Source organism: Gossypium hirsutum, chromosome D02 (genome assembly GCF_007990345.1).
Source record: "Gossypium hirsutum isolate 1008001.06 chromosome D02, Gossypium_hirsutum_v2.1, whole genome shotgun sequence".
NCBI lineage: Eukaryota > Viridiplantae > Streptophyta > Magnoliopsida > Malvales > Malvaceae > Gossypium > Gossypium hirsutum.
Window position 1 is genome coordinate 59718306 of NC_053438.1, and position 18097 is coordinate 59736402.

The 18097-nt window shown below is 30.3% G+C and overlaps 1 protein-coding gene across 1 annotated transcript; it reads left to right on the forward strand.

Moving 5' to 3' along the window:
• Positions 1–1904: 1904 nt before the first annotated feature.
• Positions 1905–15364, forward strand: LOC107909712 (GDSL esterase/lipase At3g26430). The gene is made up of 5 exons (XM_016837343.2): positions 1905–2305; positions 14009–14218; positions 14292–14458; positions 14557–14827; positions 14905–15364. Exons 1-5 carry the CDS (start codon positions 2062–2064, stop codon positions 15189–15191), a joined length of 1179 nt encoding a protein of 392 aa, XP_016692832.1. The 5' UTR covers positions 1905–2061; the 3' UTR covers positions 15192–15364.
• Positions 15365–18097: the final 2733 nt, after the last annotated feature.

The window sequence follows — 18097 nt, forward strand, 5'->3', positions numbered from 1 at the left end:
AAATACAATGGTTTCCTCCTTATGTCGGTGTTGGACACATGTTAAAAGATAAAATAAAAATATCGGATACGGCCCTAACACGATCAAGACACGTGTGCTTAGAAATGGATACTGACGGTGTCTGGAGACAACTAAAGAATAGGCAAAAGAAAAAAAAGAAAAAGAAAAAAGGTAAAAGAGTTCTGGAAGAGCGGGAGACGAGAAAAGAAGATAAACAAATGGAAGTAAAAAGAAAAAAGTAATATTTTTCCGCAACTAGTCACGTGACAAGCATGCTCTTGTCTCATTGCATGGAAAAATAAATATACCAACTCAATTCCAATTTCTAAATCGATGCCGTTAATGAAGTGAGATTTAGCTCAATTAAATGTAAATTTTAGTTAAAGTTAAAAGGAAAATATAACTCTAAACATTACAATTAAATCGACTTTGGTATTTCTATTTTTTTTACTTTAGTACGTGAATTTGATAAATAAGTCCATTTTAATCCCTAAATTTAGATTTTGTCAAGATATGATTTTATCAATATTTTTGAAACATGATTAGATTGGCTGGTCTAATTGAATTGGTCGATAACTAGTTGATATATTGCTCCAAAAAAGGGATTAAATTGAAAGCTTTTTAAAATCGATAAAATAAAAAAAGTGGGATAAAAACCAATAGTTGAACATGTTTAATAATTTTTTTTTATGAATTTTCAATTAATTATTTAATTATTGTTGGTCTAATAGTTGAACTGATCAAATCAATCAAATCGAGAACCAGTGGTCTGAACGATTTAACCATTGATTCGGTTATGAAAATATTGATGGGACACTCTAAGATTGTATCGCTAATCGAAAAAAAATATAAAATTTTAATTTTCAAGTGATGATATGACACAATCTCAAAATATCACGTCATTATATTTTTATATTTTTTAAGTTCGGGGAACAAAATAAATTTAGTTGTCAAGTTTAAGTATCAAATTAAATCGGAAAAAAAAGGTCCTAAATAGATCTAATTGCCAAGTTTAAAGACCAAAAATTCTATTATCCCAAATTAAAATCATAAGTATCAATAATTTAATATATTTTAGGAATCTTAATATAAAAATATATTTTTTTACGGTTGTCTTGTCGTATTCATCTTCTTTTTTTTTTTAAATTATCATGTGGTATTTGTACTATGTCATACTTAGATTTAATCATAGGTCGGTCCACCCGTCCAGGCTCGAAGGCCTGCCTGAAAAGTAGGAGGGTTTGGGCAAAAATATAGGCTCGAAAAATGTGTTTTTTTTAAAAAAATAAGGTCTGTTTTCTGAAAGACTAAGCCTCGAGTAACAATTTTTTGGCCTAGGCCAGACTCAAACTGCTTATATTTTTTTTCCTGCTACCATTTTGTTGTTGTTTTGCTACCATTTTGCTATTATATTTTTACTATTTTGTTGTTATTATTTGGATATTACATAATTTTATTATTATTATTAATTTTGTTACTATTTTAGAAATATTTGCTTACTCAGTTGCAACTATATTAGTATATTTAAGTATATAAATTTTTTTAATATATTTTTAATTTGCTGAGAAACATTTATTTTAATACTTTTAGTATATTTAATGTATTATATTTTTTAAAATTATTTTTATATAAAAATAATAATATGTAATTTTTTAATACAGACTGATCGAACTCGAGTTTAACATTTTTTTATCTAGATTGAACTTAGATAAAATTTAGACTCATTTTTTAAATCAAACCAAAGATTAAAAATTAGATGTAAAATTTAACATCCGCCCGACTCAAACTTGACCCGCCTCAACCAAAGATGAGATTTAGTACTCGTATTACATGTATGTGTCGTGGTAAAAAAGAAAAACTACTACCAAACTTTTATAAAATAACGAAAGACCAATGGCTATATTAAGAAGGACAAAAAAAAAAAAAAAGGACGATGGCTTTTCTTTACAGGATCCGGTTATCATTGCTAAATATAGGGATAGACGGATTTAAATAAGTGTAAAGCTCAGTAATTTTATAATTTCTTAAATTTCGAGCGCGCGCTCTCTCTCTCTCACAGTCATGGAACCTCACAGTTTCAAAAAAGTTGTCATTGGCCTTATATTTTCAATGACATTGCTGCCAAGTTCCAGCAGTTCTTCAGCGCCTTGCAACCTTCCGGCCATCTTCAACTTCGGTGACTCAAATTCCGACACCGGCGGTCTATCAGCTGCATTTGGACAAACCCCTGCCCCTAACGGAGAGACCTATTTCCATGCGCCGGCAGGTCGGTATTGCGATGGCCGACTCTTAATCGATTTCATAGGTATTTATTTATTTATTTATATCTTACTCTGAGTTTCCCTTCTGTTCATCATCCATCTTACTTGACATGATTTTGCTTGCTTCCAATAAGTACCATCTGCTTCGTACTAATGATTCCCAAATCATACGATTCGCTTCCTCCTTTCAGAAATCAGGATTAATAGCATGAAATCCCTTACCTGATGATTCAACGGAACACCATAAATATTTGAATTTTTAACTTTTGATAAATTTCTTTTGCGGTGAATTTAATTTTTTTAAGAAGAATTTTAGTTAATTAGTCTTTATAGATATGGCGAAGTAAAAAAAAAAGTCTTTTTTTTTGAATTTAAGGTATTGTTTTTATTAAATTCAAGAAATTTTTATTAATCGTTTTTTTTCTTGCTTAAACATTATTTTAAAATCCATTAACAATTTTCTTTAGCAACTTGAATTTGAAATTTTAAAATTTATCGGATAATTTAGTTTTTTTTCCATTGAGAGAATATTCATATAAGTCTTACTGTTTGTCGCTTTACGTTTTAAAATTTGAAAGTTTATTGATGACACTGATTTGGAGTTATAAAGACCAAAATGAGTGATGATTCAGTTACAGAGTCAAATTTGAACATAAAAGGACACAGTGGGTGAAACATGTGATTCTTTAAAGGTCAAATTTTACTAGTACTCTCTGACTCTGCATAAATTGTCGATTTAGTTTTTTTTTTTTTTTACTTTGATCAATTTTAGTTTTTATACTTTTTAGAATTTTGAAATTTTAATTCTGATTACACAATCGTAGTTAAATTCATTTGGTTAAATTTTGATATTAGTCACATCTATGTAAAATTATAGATTTAGCCAATGTTTTCTAATAGGATCATTCTTAGTTTCTATTTTTTTTAAATTTTAGTAATCATTAAATCTATTAAATGATTTTTTGTGAAAAATCTGAAAAATAACAAACTAACATGCTATTACACATATAATAATATATTTGTTGTAGAACTTAATGAATTTAATAGTTATTACTATTTCGATTGAAATTTTAAAATTCGAAAAGTGTAAAAACTAAAAATTATTAAATTAAAATACAAAAATTAAATGCACAACTCACATATAATACAATGACTAATGACAGAATTTAACATTCTTTAAAATATTTAAAAATTTTAATTCCGTTTTCCTTTGCCAATAAATTAATTTGTGGAAAAGCTTGAATTCGTGCTATAATTAAAAGATAAAAATATATTTTTTAAAAAGAACCAATCAAATATATATCTATAAAATATCTTATAAAAAAATTTATTCATTTTTAGAGACAAAATTTCGTCTTAAAAAGTTTACTATTTTTTTTCTAAAATAATCAGCTTTACAATAAAAATGCTTCCACTCAAATAAATAAATAAATAAAACAACAAAAAATATAATTTTTTAATTATCCAATAATTTATTTTTTTTCAAATAAGGGAATTAATTATCATTAAACCAAAATTAAGAAATTGTTCGATACAAGAAACTACCTTGTATATCACTAGCTAATAAAGAAATTAAATAATTAGGAGTCGTCCTCCATAACCAAAATAAATTTTGAATTGCAATGTCTTCAACTATAGATTAATTAGGTTGGAAATTGCTTCCAAGTCGAGTTAAGGCATTGACATGCTTAAGTAACCTAATGCAATACTGCGGAGTAACATCTTGCACTAATTAATTAAAGAGGGTAAATAAATATTAAAGACTTTATTAGTAAACATAAAATGTATAATGGTTGTAGCATCCATTTTTATTTCTAGATTTGTAATGTTAGGATACCTAGTCAAAGATAAATCCTCTCTCAAGGCCCATAGTTTTGCCTTAACAATGGTGGCTCTTAGGACATGTTGATGTAACATCCCACACTCGACCTAGTACAATGTCTTTCATGTCTAGAGACTAGGTCTTTAGATCAACCTCCCTTATTTTTCTATTTTTGCTTCGATGTTTGAATGTACTGAGACAATGGGTTCCTATCTCGAGACCTGGTGCAGGGCAAAATCTATTTAGTTTCGATGTTCTTTTGTCTTGAGATAATCTCAAGACTATACAAGTATGTCTTGAGACCTTAAGCTAACATGTCTTGAGACTCAATGACCAAATGGTCAAAATCCTGCACTTTAAACATACCTAAAATGTACCACAGGTCATATTTATCTTTTTGACTTATTTATACACATTCAAATAATTCTAAATTTTAACATTCAATATATCATTATCAAACAAACCAATTTGCACATTCAATCTCACATAATCAAACATAATTAACTAGTAATTAAAAGATGAAATTCAACCAAAATAACATTACAGGTCACTTACTAAAAGTGCCAAGACTAATTTAAATTATTAACCAACCAACCTAGGTTAATGCCATATAACTTCAAAACATATAAATACGTACAAAATAGGGTCACAATGGCTTTTAGGTTGAGCTTAAGGACTGGATGCTTGATTGCGAGGTCACTTAAGCTACAAACAAATCTGTACACTGAGTAAATTATCTTCAGTAGTGCTAGAAACTTGAATTCAATTAAAAACATAACCAAATTTAAATAACATAAATAATCATAATAATTCAAGTTAACCAATTAACCATTTTATGTTAAAATCAAAGATACACATCTACGGATAGTTTATATATCATTCTATCTTATTCTCAATGATGCTTTACTCACGTTTTCGATATAAATCCCGATACACCCTCAAGGTATTTGCAATTAACTTAGCATATTTAAATCATGTCTCATATTAACATCAAGGTCCCGTTTCAATACAATACATGTTCAAAATATCATTTTTATATTATAATCCCTATTAACCAAATCAAATATAATAACGAATACTTGAATCAATCCACCATTACATATGCACCAAAGTGCTAATCAGATATAAATGCACCGATCCCACGAACTACACCTGAGTACGCTTGTACCCCTAGGATATTTGAGCTAGTGATATATTTTCGACCCCATGGTATTAAAGAACTATAACAATATGTATGCATATAGTGCTGAATCTCCCACCAACCAATATGGACTTTATGACATGCCAACTATACTTGTGACTCTATATTGAGCAACGGTAATAGGAAAAATATCGTCATTATTAATCATATCATATCGTCAAGTATATATGTACCTGTCGAACACATTCGTATTAATAGTTAACCGTTCCTGAACATATATCGGATCAAACATATATATATTTAATTATTTAATAAGCTCGAGTTATGAAAGCACATATCAAAATATCTATTTGTCGACAGCTCTGAAGTTCCCTTTATCTCGGGATGGTCTTACATCTTCTTTAGCTACGAAATTAAATTTGACTACGAAAAATTCATTAATCACACAACACAAATACAATTCAATACATTATACACATGAATGCATTTTATTCGATTTAGTCTTTACACTATTAATACCCAAAACACTCATTTTCCACAACTTACCCAATTGAATTTAAATTTGACTTAATAAATATAGTATAAGGACTTCACACAACCATTATTTATTATCAAACTTCAAGTTTTTATTTCTTACAATTAGGTCCTTAATTACACACAATTTAATTATATAATCTTTACTTAGTTCTAACCTAATTCAATACTTTTCACCAAAATTTCAACAGAAATAACTATGATCTTGACTACTACTAACATCCATGGATTTAAACTATTAACATCAAAAGCTTTTAAAATTTTCCAACAATGAAACTAAACCAAAACTTAATAATTCTAAATTTTATCATTTGGGCTTACATTATCTAGTATCAATCATTAATAATTCAATTAAAAATAAAGTTAAAAATTACCTATTTTCCCAATTGAAGCCACAACAATGAAAGAATGGAGGAAAAATTTTGTTGTTCTTTCTTTGTCAATGGATGGTGGTGAAGTAAGGAGAAAGATGATGTTTTGTTTTCATTTCCTCTCTCCCACTATACAGATATACTAACAATTAGCATAACAATTACCTTAATTAATCACTTAATCTAATACTTTATTAAGTTATAATATTAATTAATAAAAGGTGATGAAAACACCATTAACTAAGCATTACCACAACTGTAACACCCTATACTTGGCCTGGACACCGAGCTCGAATATTAGGATGTCACACCACCGTTTCATCAACAATCATAGCTAAACATCTCATCGAACATGCGACTAATGCCACATTGTTAATTTTAAACATATATAGAGTTCCTAAGCCACGAATACTCAAAACAGCGTTAAATTAAGCCATACAAACATTAATCGAGCTTATTACGCAATTACCACATGCAAATGAATTATTCAACAAAATTTCAATACAATTCACGTAGGTATCGATACTGAAACTGGGGTATCGGTAATTTTCTTATATGGTATCGATATCGCTTGGAAAATCGATACTAAAACAACATTTTGTTTCTCGCTTAAAACCAAAACACAAGAAAATATTGATACCTTTCAAAAAGTATCGATTATTCTATCTCAAGTATCGATACTTATGATATGGTATCGAGACCAAATTACGTTACTGACTTCCTGCACTTTCAAAAATCATAGAGGTATCAATTTAAAACACAAATATCGATACCTTTGCTCCAGACCACAAAAATTCAACAGCTTAAGGCATATAATCCATTAAAAATAATAACTACTCAACATGCAACTTTTACCTTATCAAGTAATCACCAAAACAACCACAATAACGATTCAATCATTGAAAACATGTCCAAGTAATCAAACGATATAACAAGAACAATATCCATAAATACTAAGAACAAATAAGCTATGAAAGTAATCAAAACATTATGGCAAAGTTCATGCAACAATTCTACCACATTATTCAACGTCTATTGACCATACATACAATTCATGGCACTTCAACATAGCAAATATTCAAACCAAAACAATACCAATGAAATAATTATAACATCCATCAAAAGTGCTAGAAAACTAAACCCATAAAATATCATGAGGACCATAATAATAATCGATCAAAGTCTAACCATATTGCCTTATCCCCACAGTTTAAAGAATAATATTAATACCACATATGTAAATACTAAAGCCTAACTTGGATCACTTCCTTGGTATCCGTACACCGCTCACACCGTAAACGCTAAATATCTACAATGGTTTGAGAGAGTGGGTGAGTTTAAACAAGCTTAGTGAATGTCAGAGTAACCACAATGTATACACAACATCAAAGGTTAGACAAAAGCATGCTATTAACACATTGACAATCATATTCTAACCATGCCACAATAACATATTCACACTTCATTAAACCATAAAACTAGCATATACTCTTACGTACAGCTACACTAAACTAATATTCAAATAACTCATTTTACAATAATTCATCAAGATTAAACAATGTACACATGCTTTAATAACTCACAAGTCTAGCTTATATATTCACATGCATTCACAAGTTAAATGATAATGATCCAAACTACAATTACATACACAATTTACCATAAGAACATACTAACATTTTCATGAAACTAACATTTTCATGAAACTTAAATCAACTCATTTAACATATTATTCACATGTTTATGCATCCATCTCACATCGTATTATCACAATATATAAGATCACATTTAAACGATAATTTGTCACTTGAGGTTATGAAACATAAAAGTGGGTTCTATCACCACACATTGGATACACGGATCTCCAACAGACCAAATGACTTATATGACATACCAACTATATCCAACAGTTTCAAGAGATCATAAGGCTAAAATATCCACAAATTTTAATTACTAATTTAATGCACATCATCTCTTTTCATATTCATCAATTTATATCACAGTCTCTTACACAATGCACTTTAATTGCCACAATAATGCTCATTGAGCCATCACATATCCAACCGCATATGTGTGCATTAAAATCAATACATCATATATCACATACAAGTATTCTCGTATATTACCTATCATAATAATATCACATTTCATAATTCAACACATATGTACTTACCGAAATTCCACTCACTCCCGCTGCATATTTACATTATTAACATATCATTATCACTGTCATTTGGCATATACATCATGCCCACAACACAACACATTTCCCAATTGTAACACCCTAAACCTGGTCTAAACGTTATGGCCAAATTAAATATCTAAAAACCGTTCATTTTCTAAAAACGATGCTTGTTCATATTTAGTAAAATTCAAGTTTGGTTGGGAAATTTATCTTTCTTAGCTATTTCGATAAGTTTGTCGGTTATTTACTCATAACACACTTATGATTACAACGAAAAAACTTAGTCGAGTTTAGTTTTGAAAACACGATTTTTCATTGTAAAATCTATCGTTTAGCAAATCAATTTCAACCACCAAAATCATTTAAACAATTAAAATAAAAAAAACAAATAAAATCCAAATGTTAAAACAGTTTCAAAAATGTCCGAACAATCCATAAAAACCAAAACAATAAGATAATGAAAAATAGCGTAATTAACAAAAATGTTCAATCTAGCTCGTATTGCATTGGCCCATCCTAAGTCTGAAGGTTACTTGAAAATAAACAGACAAACCGAGAGTGAGCTTACAAGTTCAGTGTGCAACATAATAGAATATCAACATATATTAATCAGACATATATATCATAGACAGAATTCATATCAAATTATAACAAATGCAAAATTTACGATCCTGCCTCCATATGCTACACATCATCTTCGACCATCCCAACACGCCATATATGGTATTTAAATACCTATCCAGTCCTACACATTGCTTAGTGTTGGTATGGCAATTTTCAGAATATTCGCAACTTAGTTGCCTGATCATTAGGCGATTTATCGCCATTTACAGAAATATGTGTGGTTGTACCTTCATATATGGCAAAGTTATATCTACCCACACTTCCTCCATATACACAAATCCCACTACAATGCACATACAGAAATTAACAGATTACAAAATATACATGTCATACATGCTCTCATAACAGATATGAATCAGATTTACCATAAATACAATTCATGCTGTGCATACATCATATTTATCTTACAACACATATCAATATTTTTATGCTAACAGACCATCAGAAATCATATTTTTAAGCTTAATTAATGCCATATGGACCTTATGGAAGGCCTACATATGACTCAAACGATGTTCACGACTCTAGGGTAAAATTTAGAATTTTGGGCCTACACGATCGTGTAGTCCACATAGCCTACTTGGCCAGCTCGTGTAGCCCATACGGTTTCACACATGCTTGTGTGGCCCAGACGACCCAATTGGTCTAGACCATGTGTCTCACACGGTCCAACATACGGCCAGTCTCACGGTTGTGTGTCACACACGGCCTGGCACATGGTCATGTGGCGTCGACAGTTTAAATTTTTTGGCTTTCGCCGTTCGTTGTTCTCTCAGGTTTTCATTACACACCTGAGTATTTTCTGATACGAATTCAACCAAGATATTCCCAGAACCTAAAATAACCATTTATATGATTAATTTTTGAAACAATTTACTAATTCCAAAGTAATACACTCGGTAACAACGATAACAAACATGTTAATAAACCGAAAATTAAATCTTCGAGCATTCAAAAACTCACCCAAAAATCCGCAACAGTTTCCTAACACAACTAATTCACTGGAGGGAAATCCTGAGTTTCTTAATTATCACCTAACCATAAAGATCTCACAAGATTAAGCCTCGTTTTAAGAAGATAAAATTATAACATTCATAAACTTAACAAAAATCAACAAAACCACTTACTCTCTAATATCCAAAACCTAAATTTGCAAGAGAACAGAAATTGAAGCACCACCACTGCAAGAAAATAATAGAATTAAAGGAAAAAAAACCCCAAAGGCCGAGTAAGTCATAGAAAAAGTTCAAAGAAGGGAAGAAAAGAAAAACAAATCTTGAAATTCTTTATACTGGAAGAACATAAAACAATGAATGGAAAAAAATGGGAAATGTGGGAATGAGGAATTTGAGAAAAGAGAAGAAAAGAAAAGAAAAGAAATTTAAAATAAAAAAGAATAAAAAGAATATATATTTTTAACAGAAAACCAACACAATATTTTGATAACTTATCAGATTTTTCCCACAGACAGAGTTCAACTAGACCACAACCACTACATGGTCGGCTCAAACAAAAATAGCAAAAATATTTCCAATTCGCTTACACAAGGATTCAAACACAAGACTAAAGGGCAAGCTAACACCTTCCCACTCAACCAACAGACTCATTCTAATACGAGATGACCGAAAATAAAATTTAAATCAAAAGACTAGAGTTAGGGATATGGAAAAAAAATAGCAAAATTTTCAAGGAATGAAATTTAAACCCATAACCTCAAACACACATCCTAAGCCTTTAACCATTGAAGTAGATACTAATCAATGACATAATTTAACAATCATAAATTCATATTTTTGGGGCGTTACACCAATAGTCATCACACATGTCTCATATCACAATATTGCATTATAATAATCAATCTACAATTATTCACATAATCACATAATTTGCTAAAATAAAATAAAGGAAATAGAAAGCTTACACTCAGAACTTAGGATAGGGTTTAGGCTATTCCTAAGCTCTCAATTAATACTATAAGTTGTGTCTAGAAGTAGTGATTCTAAACATTCACTGTTCACGCTTTCGCTTAGCCGCCGAAAGCCTAAACTAACTTTTCCTTGCCTTTCACCTTACTCGAAGAAGGTCCTAACGATCCTAAAGCTTCACCAAATTAAATCATACGATAAAAACAATTAACATTCAACCAAAGACTCATCAAAATCAACTAAAAACACAAGCCTAAGCTATATTTCTCATGAAACTGGAATTTCGACTAACAAACTTGAAACTCAAATATCTTAATCTTTACTCATTTCCATAGCCTATAATTGATTCAAACCATTTAATTATACATCTAAGAATAATTCTCAACCTTCAAAATACTCAAAACTATACAGATTCATGGATCCAAAATTTTGACATATAATGACAATTTTCATGAAAATTCATTAAAACGTTGAAATTCTTTAACAAAACTTTAAGGAATGTTTAGAAACTTTATAATCACATCAAAACTAATGGAACAAATACTTTAAAACCTCGTTTTTATTCTAAATCTCAAAATCCACCATTAACGATCTAATTTTCGACTTTTATTCAAAACATTCAATTTAATGGCTAAAAACTCAGTTTTAAAGACTAGATAACATTAAAAACTAATAAGGAATCGAATAGTTATCTTAGTTAACGAAGAACCGAGCTTTTGATTGAAAATTCGAAAAACCCAAAAGTTCAATAATGGAGAAATCCATAGTGTTCTTAAGTGTTTTTCTTGAAGTTCTATGGAGTTTTATGGCTTGGGTGATGATACAAATAAAAGAAATTAAGAGTTGTAAAATAAAATCGAATGGGAAAAGCTTGGGAGAGCAAGGGACGATAACAAAAATGTGAAGAAACTAATGTGGGTTTTATGAAGATGGAGGGAAAAACAGGGTATTTTTAAAACTTTGGGATATTTACCTTAATGGTACTCCTAATTCAAACCCTTTTACAAAAAAAAATCATTATTTTAAAATCAAAGATCTTTTCAACCTTAATTTTAAAAATTGATTTAACTTTTCAAAAGCTATGATCAAAAATAATTTTGGGTTACCACAAGTCAGAATTTTCCAAACCTACTTCGAGCCAAAAATTCCTAATTTACCCTCAAAACTTCTAGACCCAATTTTGAGATGTGACAACAACAATTAAAATGGTTTAATTGTTATATAACCTTTGCTTAATTGCCACTTAAGGCACCTAACAATTTAGAAATCAATTTCCTTTCATTTAGGTCACTATTCAATTTAATTCCTGTATTATTTTATTAATCAATTTGATTCAACAACACTTAATTATTCGACCTCTCATATCCATACTTGACTCATAAATTATTCTATTTTAATTATTTAATATCTCTATACAATTAATTCTATTCGAAACCAAATTTTATAATACTACTAAAAACCGAGTCGTTACAGTTGATAAGCTCCAATTATCCAATCACCAGAATGGTTATTTATGAAAGCTCTAATCTCCACTCTTATGGGTTTCCTATTGAAGATCTACAAGTTTGAACCAGTCCATTGGAGGTGGTTTCCAAGACATAAGATCAAAACATGGTAAATCTTTCCTATTCACTACTAAAGAAAGAGCAAAGAACTCTACCACTGCAGTATAGACTTTATCAAGGAACTGCTCTATATGGCGATCATTTTCAAAGACTAGTATGTTGTGAGTAAACCAAATTTCCCACGGGTGAAAACAAATAACATACTTCAAGAAATTTTTGGCTTTATTGACCAAACCTTGGGAGGGAGATTACCAATGAGCCAATCTTCCCAATTGACACCAGGAATGTGGGAAACTTTGGCAAAAGTAGAAATAGAACTCCAGGTGTTCTGAGTAAACTGGTCATTCTTATGTAGATGTTGAATATCTTCCTGTGCATTCAAGCACAGTGGACATGAATCTTCCACCATGACTTTTTTATGTCGGAGGAAAGATTTAATGGGGACTACCTTGGAGTCTACATTTTCAAAAAGAGTATTTTCAATTTCGAAAGTAGCCTACATCTCCAAATATATGACCACAATGAGAGTTGTGGTTCAACCCTGACAAACACTTATCAAACACAGGACAACACTAAAGAATAAGCACTCGCAAGTGAGAATAGACCATTTTTTATGGTCAACAAATAGCATCTCTCCCGAGTTGAATCGATAAATGGGATACTAAAAAATGAGTGAATCAGATCTCATGGGATATAAACTAAAAAACATGGGATATAATTAAATCACTCTTCTCCGAAGAAATAGTCACGAATATCGTAAAAATACTCTCAAAACAACAACAGGTTAAAATAATAGAATCGAAGCAACTATGAGTGTAAAAATAAAATAAAAATAATGCTGTTTGTGGATGCCAAACTTTTACCTTAATACTTACGATTTTTTAATTTGCAAACCTAAAAAATTCCAATTTCTTTTAATTCATTATTATTTTTAAGGATAAATATCAAAATTATATATAAACTTTGGTTTAATGTGTAATGTCCTAGGTGAACTTTAATTTTATGTAATTTTATACATGAATTTTGATTTGATTTAATTTTTACAAATTATTGACAACATTATCAAATTAGCATCATTTTACTTTGATATATTGCGTACACAAACAATTATATTAATTCAATATGAAAATAAATGTATATATTTATTTCTTAAAATGTATGCAGTTGAATCAAAATTGAAGTTTTTTGTATACTTATGAATCAAAATTCAAATTTTATGTACATAATTGTATCAAATCAAAGTTCATGTATCAAAATGTATATTTGACCAAAATTCATATATAAATTTAATATTTATCCTTTTTTTTTTAAATCAATCAGGTTAAATATTAATTTTACAATCATCTTAATATAAGTTATTGCCTACAGGGATAGATATTATAGATTATAGATAAATGTAAGATTTATTTTGCATCCAATTCAGTTCATTCTTCTAAGTTTTATTTTATACTGTTTGCTTTAATCAATTCTGTTTCAAATTTCCGCATTGCTTCTCTTAACACGCATACACAACAAAAGATAATGAAGAGTTGCAGCATATCCTAATAATTATACTGCTTTTCGTTGGGGGTTTCTTGTAGCTGAAAGCTTCGGATTACCTTATCTTAGTGCTTACCTGGACTCGGTGGGTTCAAACTTCAGCCATGGAGCCAACTTTGCAACTGCAGGATCAACCATCAGGCGACAAAATACCACAATTTTTCAAAGTGGGGCCAGTCCTATTTCATTAGATGTACAGTTGGTTCAATTCTCAGAATTCCATACCAGATCTAAGATTATAAGCAAGCAAGGTACTGCAATCCTAATGCATGCATATTACCCCAAGTTTTCTTTTGCATAAAACTTAACTTTGTAATATATCAGGGGTATTTCATAAATTGTTGCCAAAGGAGGATTATTTCTCAAAGGCCTTGTACACCTTTGACATTGGTCAAAACGATCTCACTGCTGGCTATAAGCTTAACCTGACGACAGAGCAAGTTAAGGCATATGTTCCAGATGTGCTCCTTCAGTTATCTGAAGCTGTTAAGGTTGGATAAGAACCGTTTTCGTCCCGAGGGAACAATTAATAGGTCAAATCCGTATACTTAATGACGATGACATGATTATAATCTGATGTTTTGTGCAGCGAGTATATGATCAAGGAGGAAGAACATTTTGGATACACAACACCGGACCGGTAGGCTGCCTACCGTATGTTCTGGACAGATTTTTTACCAGTGCGACTCAACTAGACAAATATGGCTGCGGCAGTCCATTCAATGAGGTGGCTCAGTATTTCAACCAGAGATTGAAAGATGTTGTTATTCAATTAAGGAAACAACTTCCTTTAGCGGCGATTACGTATGTCGATGTCTACTCGGTGAAGTACACTCTCGTCAGCCAAGCCAAGAAACTCGGTAACTATTTCCAGCACAAGTATTTGTGTAGCGGTTTTATGTCTTTCGGATAAATAACTTGTTTTATATGGGGGCAGGATTCGAGCTCCCTCTCATAGCTTGCTGTGGGCATGGTGGGAAGTATAATTTCAACAATTCATTAAGGTGTGGAGGAAAGATTACAACGAAAGGCAAGGAGATTTTGATTGCAAAATCGTGCGGAAATCCTTCGGTTCGGGTTAACTGGGATGGCATTCATTTCACAGAAGCAGCTAACAAGTGGATATTTCAACAAATCACCAGTGGCTCCTTTTCTGACCCACCACTTCCATTGAAAATGGCTTGTCATTTGTCAAAGGATGGAGCAATGAATAAATTCAGGTGAAGGAAATCAATGTGTAAGTGTTCATTTTGACACACGATAGTTTGGCCTTAAACCCTTAATAGTGGCAGATTGATACATGCATATCATATCAGGATTGTACTCCGGGAAGGAGAGTAATGCGAGCCTTTGGTAATGTCCATTAGCTTAATAACATCTCAACATTTATTCGTTTAGCTTTCTCCATCCAAATTACAAGCCTTTGATGATGTCATTCAATGTTCAATATTTTTTCTTTTTCGATGTAAGCAAAAGAGATATTAGTATTACTCTTCGATTTGACAAAATTAAGTGGGGATTGGTAATTGGCCCTTAGATACCCTACATCCATTTTCGGGAAAGTAAGCTCTTAATATGAAAAAAGAAATTAAATAGGACGCAAAATGCATTAAGATTAACTCATGTAAGAGAAATGAAATGTGATTGTTGGAGAAAAGATCAGTGGAGGTGAGTGGAGAATCGTCGCTGTAAGATAGTGAAAGAGGATTGAGGAGAGAGGAGAGAAAATTGGATTAGTAGTGAGAAAGAGTAAGGTTGTGTCCTCTTCTTCCTATCGTAAGAGAGCTTACATATGAAGCACTAAAAGGGTCACCAATATATCTTCACAAAAAAACATGTGACCAATCGGATCACATCTTATCTTCGGCTTTTTTATAAAATTAATCTCAAAAAAATAATTAATTATTTAAATGACTTTTTTTTATAAAATACGAAAATAACCTAAAACCTACCAGAAAAGTTGGTGGAGCCAAAGTGTAACATGCCATGTCAGCAATCTGCATTAAAAATCAATTTTTTAATAGAGCCATGTAGAATAACGCTACTTGTATAATAATTTTTTAAAGTACGGGGTTTAAGCAATTTTACCTTTTTTGGTGGAGCTAAATAAATTGACACCACCAGGTTTCAAGACACTAGCCTGTTCTGCCTATTTACCTATTGAAATAGCCTAATTTTTTTTTCATTCATTACTTTTTCTTATTCTTTGTCCTTTTTCATTTTTTCTGTTTTTATTTTTCTGTTTTTTATTTATTTAATTTATTTATTTTTTAATTTGTCCTTTATTTATTTTATTTATTTGTTTATTATTGGTTTTATAAAATTTGAAATGTATATTTGAAATGTTTTATAATATTATTTTTTTAAATTTTAAATATATATTTTTTAAAATTATTTTTTAAATTTAAATATTATTTTTAAAATTTTAAATATTATTTTTTAATATTATAAAATATTTAAAATATATTATTTTAAAGATATGACCTTTCAAATTTATTATTTGTTTTATAATATTTTAAATATTTTTTTAAAATTTAAATATAATTTTTTTAAATTATTAATTTTTTAAATTATTTTTAAAGATATTTAAATGTTTTTTAATTATATTTAAAATTTTAAAAAATAATATGTTTTTTGGAAGGGCTCCACCACTTTATTACAAGTGTAATTTTTTTAAAGTATTTTTTTAATATAATTTAAAATTTAAAATTTTATTTTGGTGGAGCCATTAAGAATGACTCCAACTCTTGGTTCTCTAGCATATGTAGAATGATGAAATTGTTGTGTTTAGTAAAAGAGTTCAAAAATTCTGTTGAAGATGAATAATGAAGTATTTTTGGTATACGTTCTTTTTTATAGTGAAATTGTAGAAGGTGGTGTTGGTTTTGTATTTTAAGGTCGGCAAAGAGTAGGGTTGCGATTCAAAAAAAAAGTGAAGCTGACATAAATGAAAAGGAAGATCAGTGCTAAAATAGCTATCCGTTGTGGAAAGGCGATGTACAGATTATTTTACAAGTTTTCAATCTCTACAGATCTGTTCAAATTTTGTGAGATGCAACTATTAGATGATGATTACTTGGGCACTATGATGGAAATATGGTGGTTGACTGGGAGTGAGAACCCCCAACCAATTGAGTTATTTGTTGAGTTAGTAGACTTAAAGCTTGTTGAGAATGTTAGTCCAATAAAACAACATTGCGAATTTGACTTTGATTTTAATGTTGGATGGACAGACCAATTAGAATGCAGAGGGACATCGCAAATACTCGAAAATCCAAATTATGGTGGGAGTTCGTATAACAACCCTACCCTTGGTCCCCATTTACAAATACATTCGGAGGTGATAATAAGCACAGAGGCAGATGTCGGAGAAATGACCAATAATGGTGAAGATTCTGATCAGGACATTGAAAATTTTGGTGACCCTGATGTTGATGAGGTTCTGGTCAATATCGATGATGAAGGCCCGAAGGAGGTTGAAGATGTTCACGGCCCTTCATTCAGTAACTCGAGTATTTATACAAAAAAGTAAAATTTCTTAAACCCCTCATACTTTCAAAAATCACAATATTTCCCTAGTATTTATACAAATGACACCATTCTACATGGCTCCACCAAAAAATTGATTTTTTTAATGCAGATTGCTGATGGCGCCAGACACTTTAACTCCACCAACTTTTACAATAGATTTTGAGTTATTTTCGTATTTTATCAAAAAATAAGTCATTTAAGTAATTAATTATTTTTTGAGGTTATTTTTATAAAAAAAACCCTTATCTTCTCATAAGGACAACAAAACGACTCTGTTGATAGTGATATGACATAGTAAAATGGCTTGATAATCAATGATTATCTCTTCATAACTGAAAGACTCTAAATACTTTTAGTGAAGGTTCACTCAAAAGTATGATGCTCAAGAGTCACAGGTGAAAAAGTTGCGAAAGTGATATAATAATTTTCAACTTCTTTTATGGTAAACTATTAAAATAATCAATTTTGTTTACGTTATGCTACATTTTAGTCAATTATGTTTGAAATGTTACGTTTTAGTCACTTACGTTAACGTGTTGTAACATTTTAGTCACTAAGTTGTTAATTGCCATTAACAGTGTAACAGTAAGCTGACGTGG

What these genes read in the sequence shown, in the direction of transcription:
- LOC107909712 (XM_016837343.2), top strand. Translation starts at nt 2,062, where the DNA reads ATGGAACCTCACAGTTTCAAAAAAGTTGTCATTGGCCTTATATTTTCA. An exon ending in TAAGATTATAAGCAAGCAAG is followed by an intron (nt 14,219 to 14,291) that starts GTACTGCAATCC and finishes GTAATATATCAG; the next exon opens with GGGTATTTCATAAATTGTTG. An exon ending in CAGCCAAGCCAAGAAACTCG is followed by an intron (nt 14,828 to 14,904) that starts GTAACTATTTCC and finishes ATATGGGGGCAG; the next exon opens with GATTCGAGCTCCCTCTCATA.